The sequence below is a fragment of the Brassica oleracea genome, chromosome C9, assembly GCF_000695525.1.
Source record: "Brassica oleracea var. oleracea cultivar TO1000 chromosome C9, BOL, whole genome shotgun sequence".
NCBI lineage: Eukaryota > Viridiplantae > Streptophyta > Magnoliopsida > Brassicales > Brassicaceae > Brassica > Brassica oleracea.
Genome location: NC_027756.1, coordinates 15667795 through 15678024, shown reverse-complemented (window position 1 = coordinate 15678024; position 10230 = coordinate 15667795). Strand labels below are relative to the sequence as shown.

General features: G+C 34.0%; 2 protein-coding genes across 3 annotated transcripts; one reads left to right on the top strand and one right to left on the bottom strand.

The window, feature by feature from the left end:
- Positions 1-3578: 3578 nt before the first annotated feature.
- Positions 3579-6140, bottom strand: LOC106319475 (uncharacterized protein At4g06598-like). 2 transcript variants are annotated; one of them, XM_013757812.1, is made up of 5 exons: positions 5889-6140; positions 4644-5370; positions 4472-4547; positions 4269-4395; positions 3579-4191 (listed from the first exon to the last, which is right to left on the bottom strand). In XM_013757812.1, the coding sequence occupies exons 2-5, from the start codon at positions 5360-5362 to the stop codon at positions 3989-3991; spliced, it is 1125 nt and encodes a 374-aa protein (XP_013613266.1). In that variant the 5' UTR covers positions 5363-5370; positions 5889-6140; the 3' UTR covers positions 3579-3988. The 2 variants fall into 2 exon arrangements, with proteins under 2 accessions (XP_013613266.1, XP_013613267.1); XM_013757813.1 differs by having other exon boundaries at positions 4644-5366; positions 5889-6130.
- Positions 6141-7248: 1108 nt separating this feature from the next.
- LOC106316218 lies at positions 7249-9313 on the top strand. Its single transcript, XM_013754088.1, has one exon. It carries the CDS (start codon positions 7829-7831, stop codon positions 9095-9097), a length of 1269 nt encoding a protein of 422 aa, XP_013609542.1. The 5' UTR covers positions 7249-7828; the 3' UTR covers positions 9098-9313.
- Positions 9314-10230: the final 917 nt, after the last annotated feature.

Sequence of the window (10230 nt, the reverse complement as noted above, 5' to 3'; positions counted from 1 at the left end):
CGAAGACATTGGAATGGAATTAAACATGTCTTTCGTTACCTTCAAGGAACAACTGATTTAGGCTTGTTTTATCCTAAAAGTTCAAAAGGTCAAATGATTGGTTTTGCAGATGCAGGTTATTTGTCAGATCCACACAAAGCTCGATCCCAGACAGGATATGTTTTTACAATTGGAGGCACCGCCATATCTTGGCGTTCTCAGAAGCAGACACTTGTTGCTACTTCTTCAAATCACGCTGAGATCATTGCACTCCATGAAGCAAGTAGAGAATGTGTATGGCTAAGATCAATAAGCCGACACATCTGTTCAAGCAGTGGGATTGACGAAAATACGGAGCCAACTATTCTATATGAAGATAACACGGCATGTGTTGCTCAAACGAAGGAAGGATATATCAAAAGCGATAGAACCAAAAATATATCTCCGAAGTTCTTCTCATACACTCAAGAGCTCGAGAAGAATAAAGAGATTGAAGTAAGATATGTTCAATCTTGCGACAATGCAGCTGACCTCTTCACAAAATCACTTCCGACTTCAGTATTCAGAAAACATGTCCATAACATTGGAATGCGTCATCAGAAGGATATATGACTGCTTATTCGAGGGGGAGCTTACGTAGTTGTACTCTTTTTACCTTACTATGGTTTTTCCCATTGGGTTTTCCTAGAAAGGTTTTTAACGAGGCAACAAAGACGTTAAGGGAGAATGGATAGTGATACCGGTCCCCAAGGGGGAGTGTTACGAAAGTCAAAAAAGGGAGGATGAGCCGATTATGTTGAAAATATAAAAAGATGTGGGGTCCGCTGCACTATTTGCACAGTAAATTCTACTTCTATATAAATGATCGATTCGATCGTTTATAAATCATCATTCACTCTTCTCTTCTCTCTCTAATACACTCTTTCTATCAGTGTTATAAATTCTATGGGTATAAATTTTGTCCTTATTTAAATTCCCCCGATACAATAAAATTCCAGTTACTTTTATAACAGAATTTAAATTATTCAATTCCTATAATTATATAGTCCGCACAACAACTACATGCATTCTAAGTTCTATCATGAAAAAAAAAAATTGGGTCGAAGTCGAAGACATATTATTGTTATTATGGAAGTAGAGGGACCCAGAGAGAGAAAGAGACACGAACACATATGTTTAATGGATTTGTCTAAGTGAGAGAACAGATGAGCATCTTTTAGACAGTGAAGCGTGCGTTTCTTTGCAGGTGTGGACAGCTTATTCCAATCTACCTCCGTATCATTCACCTTTTCCTTTGATATTTTTCGTGTTATAACATTTTATTAAATGGGTATCCGATACCTTATTGTTTTATTTAAATTAGGTAAACAGCATCAATTTGTTTTGTTTTATTTAAATTAGGTAAACAGCATCAATTTGTTTTGTTTTATTTAAATTAGGTAAACAGCATCAATTTGTTTTGTTTTATTTAAATTAGGTAAACAGCATCAATTTGTTTTGTTTTATTTGGTAAATATCGTTGGAAATAAATTACAAATGCTCTTAAAATTGTTGCTTCCTATTACATCAAATGTATATAAAATTAATGTTTTATTATATTTTTCTGTTTAATAAAATTTCAAATTTTAAAGTTTAAAAGAAGTTTCAGATTTCTATATACATATATTTATGATTTTTTAAAAAATTATACATGTTTATAATTGGCTTGAGTTTACTATTTAACAATAACTTAAAATACATAAATATTAAACGAATTTTTAAACGAAATCAAACTTGATCAAAAAAATTATTTTATCCCGTAACTTCTTCTAGTTTATTTGTATAATAACTTACGAAGAAAAATTTTTAGGATCTAAGGAAAAGTTGGACTTAGTTTGATTTATGATTGTATTTTATCGGTTTATATCTGATTCTTAAACAGTAACACAAATTTAAGAGTTGCATACAAATCTTTTTTTTTGAAAATAATTATAACCTATAATTTAATATATAAATAGAATGAGTCAAGATATTTAATTTTGATGTTATATAAATATTTCAGTGTATGAATACCTCTTTGGACCCAAATATCTTGCATAACTTTTTGTTTCTAAATAATAATATTTTAATAAAATTGTATTGATATATTTTTTTTTAAATTAAAATAAAATTTATTGAGCTCGCTATTTAAGGTATATATTATTATAATATTTATATCTCAATAAAAATATATGTTTTAATTTTTTAATTTAAAATTATTTCAATTATTCAATAGAAGTATTTTATATAGTTTCATATATATATATATATATATATGTTATAATAAATCAATATTTTCTTGAGCTATTTTTAAAACATAAAATAAGTAGATACATTTTTTATTTTTAGTTAAAGGTTACTAAGAAAGAAATAATTAAATATAAATAAAATATGTTGATAATAAATTTAAATGAAAAATAATGATGAATACTAGACCAAAAGTCTTATAAAAAATTATATTAAAACAGCTTAAAATATTGAAATTGTTTTATGTATGTATTTGTTTGTAATATAAACATTGAAACATGTGTGTTCTTGTATTTGATGGTACTTGATTTAAGCAAATAAAATAACAAACAGTAATAAAAGCTATAAATTAATAAAAACTGTAAAATATATACTAGATTCATAATATATAAAATTATAAAATATTTATTTACATTCTAATAAATATAAATTTAAAATGTAACTAATTGTATTTATTAAATAAAAATTTATATTGTTATCTCATGTTTATTTTTCATGAAATTTACCAATTGAAGTGGAGAGTTTCTTCGAGCAACAAGGAGCTGGTTTAAATTTTTCATGTGTTTTTTTGTGAAAAGTTTTGTGCATAGTAAGATTGAAAACTAAAAAGTATTATAAAACACGAGTCACTTATGCAGTCAAATATAGGCATATGAAAAAATTGAAAAAATGTAATAAAAATTAGAGAGAAATGATTTATTCGAGTCTCTATTTTCAAGAAGAAATACTAATTTCATTTATATAATGAAAATTTAGTTTATATGGTATTATAATTTTATCAAAGTATTGCATATGATAATATATATATATATGTACTAATAATAAAATATAACATACTGAATTTTAAATATTTTGAAGAAGAAAAATGAATAAGGAAATTCATTCGGGACAAGGTTTGTATAGTACATTGGAAGATTTTGATGGATTGATGGGGGCCAGAAATATTCGAGCTAGTTTGTCACCTCTTCACTCGGTAGTGGAAACTCTCGTGTGGACAATGAAATGTACGAAGAATTTACATCAATTTCATGTCACATTTGCAACAGATTGTTCTTAATCTGTGTAAATGTTTCAGAACCAGAAGAATGACCAGCATTTACAAGCTAATCCTAGGAGGAAGTTCTACAACTCAAGACGGACAGTCTCACACGAAATGTTAAGATACATCCCTTGTTTGTTGTCCACATAAATGCAAAGTTTTTATAAGTTTGTTTACGTTGATGATTAAAAAAAAAAAAACAAATGAAGACAATTTTGTAAAATCCACATTTTGGTTCAATGTAAAATCCACCTTTGTTTTAAAATTCTAGGCAAAATAGTGAAAAAAGCATAAATGTAGATACAAGTGCCAAGGCAAATTCTGAAGCAATAAAAGATCTCGACTCGACACTTGAAAGACCTCACAACAGAGAATGTCATCAACTTTACATGAAGCATTCACTCGAAGGGGATGCACCATTTTACCAGTAACATAAAATACAAACAAACAAACAGACAGTAGATATCATAGTACAACTCCACATATCAGTGTTACTACTTTTGTCAGGGTTCCGATACATTCGTCCCACAGCACAAGTCGCTACAATAAATGAAGTCGAGGTGTCTTGATCTTCCAACTAAACCCACCTCAAGCAAGTGCTGGAAATAATACAGGAAACGGAAAAAGTGATTGACCTGCTCTTGTTGAAACGCCAGGCCCTTAAAGATCTAATGAACCAGTTGGTGGTAGAGAGAGATTCATTGACTAAAAGTGAAATTGACTCGTCACTGATACAGAGTCGCGGCTAGAGTTGGAATCCTTGCTGTTTAAGGAAAGACTCGAGAACTGAGAGTCAAGATCTTTGCTACTGGCACGTTTGTGACTTGCTGGTGGTTGCTGAGTTTGTTGCTGCTGCTGATACAGAGCACGTAGTCTTCCAATTTCTTTCTCCAACAGCTCCTGTTCCACTGGAGAATAAATAACTCATGAGTTGATAAACTAGATAACACTTCAAAAACTCATGCATCGGATTAGAGAAACTTACTCTGTTTGATCAGCTTCTCCTGCGCTATGCTTTCTAGACGCTGCTTAAGAGCTTTATTTTCCATACTCAGAATAAGATTCCGCTGATTGAGAAAATCAAGATCAGCTGAAACTTTTGAGCCTTCTGCCTATAGTTTACCAATGAAAACATACTTTAGTGCTCTCCCCAGAATTGTTACCTCGAATTTATTTTAAAAACATTACCTGCAATGCTTGTACAGTCCTTTCTAGTTCAGATATGTACTGGAGCTTACGGACCCGTGATCGTTGTGCAAATTGCCTGCAGGAAGCAACAATAATAAACCATGTTATGATAATGGGAAATATAGACAATTATCAATAAGACCAATCAAGAAGGAGTAAAGAGATGACATACTGTTTGGCACGTCTTGTATTGTCAGCATCAATAGTCACCGGCTGAGCATTGGAGTTTTTTTGTTCAGGAGAGAACTTTTTAGCGTCATGGGAAAGAGTTTTGGCGTAGTTCTTTGTCTCTGGTGCTTCTTGAGGCATATATGATGATGATCCCATGTGTTTGCCACCAACACTCTCTCGAGTGAAAGGTTGCCAAGAAGGACGAGGACCAGATGCCACCACCAAAGAATCCCTCTGTCGATTCGTCTGTTTAAGAAAATTAGAATCAGAGTAGAAGGCAGCGCCCTGAGCATTATGGTTCCAATCAAGCTCATGAACCCCTCCTCTTTGAGTGGAAGAACCTGTATTCCTATAGCTGAAATCGTTTTGGAGAGTCAAGCTTATGTTTTTCGCATTAGCCATGTCTAGGTAAGCGTAAGAGTCACTTGACGAACGCCGATGACCGCATTTGCGAACAGGGCTCTCCGGCTCATTGAGAAGATCATCTAGCCAGAACGGAGGCTCTTCTACCAAATCGCTCTCGGAGGAAGTCCGCTGATGATGATGGTGGTGGTGCGGTTTCTCATCATTTAGTTTGTGACCGTGGTGCCTTGAACCAAGCGGGATATACTCTGAGTATGGTGCTGATACGGTAGGAAACGGAATCTTTGGAGGGAGCAAAGCGTTTTTGCCTGGGTGCATCAAGTCTTTCACGCTCTGTGTTCCCTTTGAGCTAGCCATTGCTCTGCCTAACAACAAAATAAACACAAAGCATTCTTAAATCAGATCTGACTGCTTAAAATCATTGTAGACACATAACAAAAATACTCTGAATGGTACCAATATATATATGTGTTTTTGTTACCATTAGATCATTGCAGAAAATTTTAAAACAGCATTAGTTATGTTTAATGAATTCTCCACAAAGTTTTTTTTTTTTCGGGAAATAAAAAGCTGACATTTACAGCACATCGACATAGCAGAGACCCATTCAGACCAGACAAGACCAGCTCATCAAGTTGCTGTCTCATCACTTTGTTTTCAGACTCGTCAAAGTGATTACAAGCTCTCTTAGTTATCTAAATCAATAAAAAATAAATCATTTTCCAGCAGTCAAACAATCAATCAAAGACAAAAGAATCGAGAATCCATAAAAAAAAAAGCAAGTGAAACCCAGAAATTAGGTTGATGAATAGATGCAGATTCGTCTTCCATTTACCGATAATCGATTCTATTTTCAAATCAAAATAAAAGGAAGAAAACTAACCAGTCGGAGAAATCGAGGATTGAGAGAATGGATCCGAATCGAAGAAGTTGAGAATGATGATTGGGGAGGGGGTTTGGTCCGTACAAGAAAGGAGAAGAAGGTCGTAGGCGGTCGTGGAATCTGTAATGAAACTCTGTTGCCTATCTGTCTCTTATCGTTGATGAATGAGAAGTATCAATTGACTCTCGAGGAAGAGCAATTTTAGTTCTGGAATAAGGAAACCAAAGGCTTTCTCTTTTGACCTCGGCCCTTTTTTTTCCTTCGGCCCTTTTATCTTAGGCCTTTTCCCTTCATTTTCGTTATTTAAAAAATCGTCCCAAGTACTTTTATCATATTTACTTTTAACCCCGATGTTTTCATTCTCGCGGTTTTGTGATTAATACAATAATTTGAAAATTGGAACGAACATCAAACCGGATATGCCTTTGGGTTACATGGTGTTTGTCAATTTGGGAAGCCCACGATCAAATAAACCCGCATCAGTCGGTGTAGTTTGGGGTTGTGCCAAGGAGCTACTGGTTGAGTGATTAGTGAAAAAGAACTAGGTGGGCCAGCTTAGATATAGGGGAAAAGGAGCGGGGTCCCATGGCCCAATTTTTTTGCAAAAATGGTATTAGAAAAGGGGTCCGGTTTTTAAAAAACAATTAGGAATACAAGCCCAATTTTTTCAAATTATCTATAAATATAAAAAAAGAAAAATTTAAAGCTATTTTGCCCAAGGGCCCATAATGTTTTTGAGCCGGCCCTTGGATAGGCTGTTAATGAGGACCATCTTGAATGTCCTATATGACTCATTCATTCACCAACTGATTCATGACATTCATGAAGTTTTTTTTTGTTTAGTCGATATGTGATTACACATTTTTGATGTTAAGGAAGACGGTGTAATCACAGATCAGAACCAAAAGCTGCTTTGATTATGAGCTTTAATGGTCGAAACTTGTTGATGGTTAGTGGGCTGTAAAATTTCAACTTTCGGTTTTGGTTAGGCCTATCTGTCGGTTCGATTCCGTATACACATTTGGAGCTGTTATATTTATGAGGTTTTTCATATAGTTTTAGGTAAAGATAATTTAGTACCCGTATAAAAAAGGTCGCGCTCAACTTGTATTCTTCACGCTTACCCAATAAACATAGTCAAAACAGATACATTATCCACGCTCACCTATAACAGAGTCAAGACAGCTAAGAACTGGAATGAGTTAGTACTGATGTGGACATCCTAATAAAGGAGGGCGATGAGGTTACTTGCAAAACAAGTTTTAACCCATAATCAATTTAGAGGAAATTATCTTGAAATAGATAGAGGCATGGCGTAAACAAAGGCTTAAACAAAACAGAAACCCCCCTTTATATTTTCAATCTAACTCTCTCTCACTTCTTGCGGAACAAAAAAAAAACTTAGGCCTCAAGAACTCACAGAGATCAATTCAACAAAACCTTTTTTCTGCTCTCTATCTCTTTTTCATCCCATATGTTGCTTTCTTGAGTTTATTCTAAAAGAATGTAAAGCAACATCTGAGGATTCATTGAAAACCAGACATAAACTTATATTTAAACAAAAAAAAACATATATATATATTTGTGTGTGTGTCTTAATGATGAAATAGCAGATTGAGAGTAAGAAAGAGGTTGATAACCGCAATGGCGATAGAGAGAATGAGGCAGTTGATGTCCCTTTGGTCTAATTTGAAGAGTAGCCGCGTTTCTCTTACCGGTGGGAATCATACAGCCGCTAGGTTCTGCAACCGCTAGTCTCGCCTTTCTCTAACCCTCTCTTCTCTTCTTTTTCTTTTACCTCTTTTCTATTCTTATAATTCCTTTTGATTGTCTTTTAGCTTTTTCTTCTCTTCTCTTTTTCCTATTAGCTATCAACTTCACTTTTGGGCACGCTCCCCTTTGTCTCTCAGCTTTTAAGACATAGCAAAAACAAAAAAAAAATGGTGTTTGTTACTGTCCAAAACATTCACTCAATGTGTCAAAAGCATTTTCACTACCTCTTGAAAAAGAAAGACGGTTCGAGCTATTCTCTTGGCTCTGAGGATTCTTCCCCCAAGGCTTCTCGCTCTGAAGTCTTGAGTCTTTTTATGAGATCAACCCTTTTGGCTTTGTTGTTTCTGTCATTTACTTGGTTGAGTCTGCTTAAGCATGAAACTGATGCAACCGCTGCATCTAAATCGGTTGAACCCGACCATCATAGGCTATTGCCTTCGCTTCTTAATGACTTAGAGAAGGAAGGTCTCTTTAAACTTGGAGATAAAGCACTCCTCCTTAGCGAAGGAGATGGTGAGGTCACTGGTACTTCATACTCTCAAACAATCATCGAAAGCGAGGTGCTTGTTGTATCTGCAAGCGATGAGGAGATGAAGAGAATGGTCCCAAGCAAGACCTTTGATTTTGCCTTTGCACATTCTCGTCACATTGACTCTGTTGAATTTCTAGACAGGACTCTCAAAGTTGGCGGTATCCTCACCGTCCAACTCAACCATCATGATCTTCCTACGCATTTCTTAAAGCATTTAAACTACGAAATAGTCTACATGAGGAGCTCTGACTACACGGTAATGGCCATGAGGAAAACAGAGGAAACAGAGCAAAAACGGAGCATAGCCACCACCACCGGGAGAAAGCTCCTCAGTATCAAAGAAGAAGAGGCCAAGAAAAAAGCTTTGAGTAAGCTAGAAGATGTTCTCCTTGAACCACCAAGAGCAGCTTCAAGGAAATCAAGAACCTACTTGAAACGGACAAGGTACCTCCCGGACCTTATGGGAGATAGTTTGGACCTCAAGAGCTACTCGAGGCGGGTATTTATTGATGTGGGTGATGGAAAAGGAAGCAGCGGAACAGAATGGTTTGTTAAGAATTACCCAACAAGGAAGCTGAGGTTTGAGATGTACAAGATTCAGACAGTAAACGATGAGATGGGCATAGAGTCTGAAAATATGGGGATAACGGAGTGGCTGAAAGAGAATGTGAAGGATGAGGAATACGTGGTAATGAAGGCAGAGGCAGAAGTGGTGGAGGAGATGATGAGGAACAAGTCGATAAAAATGGTGGATGAGCTTTTCTTGGAGTGCAAGCCAAAGGGTTTGGGACTAAGGGGAAGGAGGACGATGCAGAGTAAGAGTGGTAGGGCTTATTGGGAGTGTTTGGCTCTATATGGCAAACTTAGAGATGAAGGTGTTGCTGTGCATCAATGGTGGGGTTGAAGTTAAAGGACACGGAGACTGACTTGAGATAATATTCATAAACCAGTCTCTTTTATTCTGTTATATTTATGTTTTCTTTCTTTCTTTCTTTCTTTCTTTCTTTCTTTCTTTCTTTCTCTATTGTCAATTTTCTTTTTTCTTTTGTTAAATCTTGTGCTTAATTAAAGTTCATTATAATTTCTACTAAAATTATTGTCTTAAATTAGAATAAACGGATTCACATCTCCATGAGATTCTGTAGACTATAGTTGCCAATTGAAACTAAATTCTTGTTCTTTTTTTTGCATCAACATAAAAAATTTAATCAAGATTCGATTGAGTCTGTAAATAGTACAAATTAGTCAATCATTATGGATCCAAATGGTAATATGCAGAACAACTGCAGTGCAATTCTAATAGTAACAAAAACATATAGATATATATGTATATATAGAGATTTTGCGGTTTAATGGTCACCATTCGAAGGCCTATGTTGTTGAGCAAGATGTTTGCTATTAGTCTCATTGAGAGAAACACCCTCAACCGGTTGCATATGCGAACGAATATTGATACAAAGAGGCATGTCTTATTGACAATGTAAAATATATGAATTATTTTATTGACATTTGATGATAAAATATATATTTATACAGAGGCAGATAGACAAATATATCATATCCCCTATATATTTTCTGAGAAGCATTACAACTTTTTTTTTGTAGCCACATGTCATCACTAGAATGATTCTTAAAATCATTAGAGAAATATGTTGGTCTATCTAATTATATAATAAGCTTTTTATTAAACTAACAATAAATTCATCATTAATGTACTTTATTATTTCTTTAAATAAAATTTACGGAATTGTCTAATGTGGCTAAAGTATATATGACAATTAATGATTTTGAATAGTAAAGATTTGATAAAAAATAGTGTATCTTCTATCATATTTGTTTAATTTTAAACTATTAAATAAATTAAACAACCACAATAAACATATAATAAAAATTTAGGTTTTTATGTATATGTTATATTTTGAATTTTTACAAACGGCTATAAATTACTAAAACTGTTAAAAGTCTCACATTCAAATTTTATGATCCATAGTTTAAAATTTTTGTTATGACAAAATATAAATGATTACAAAAATTATA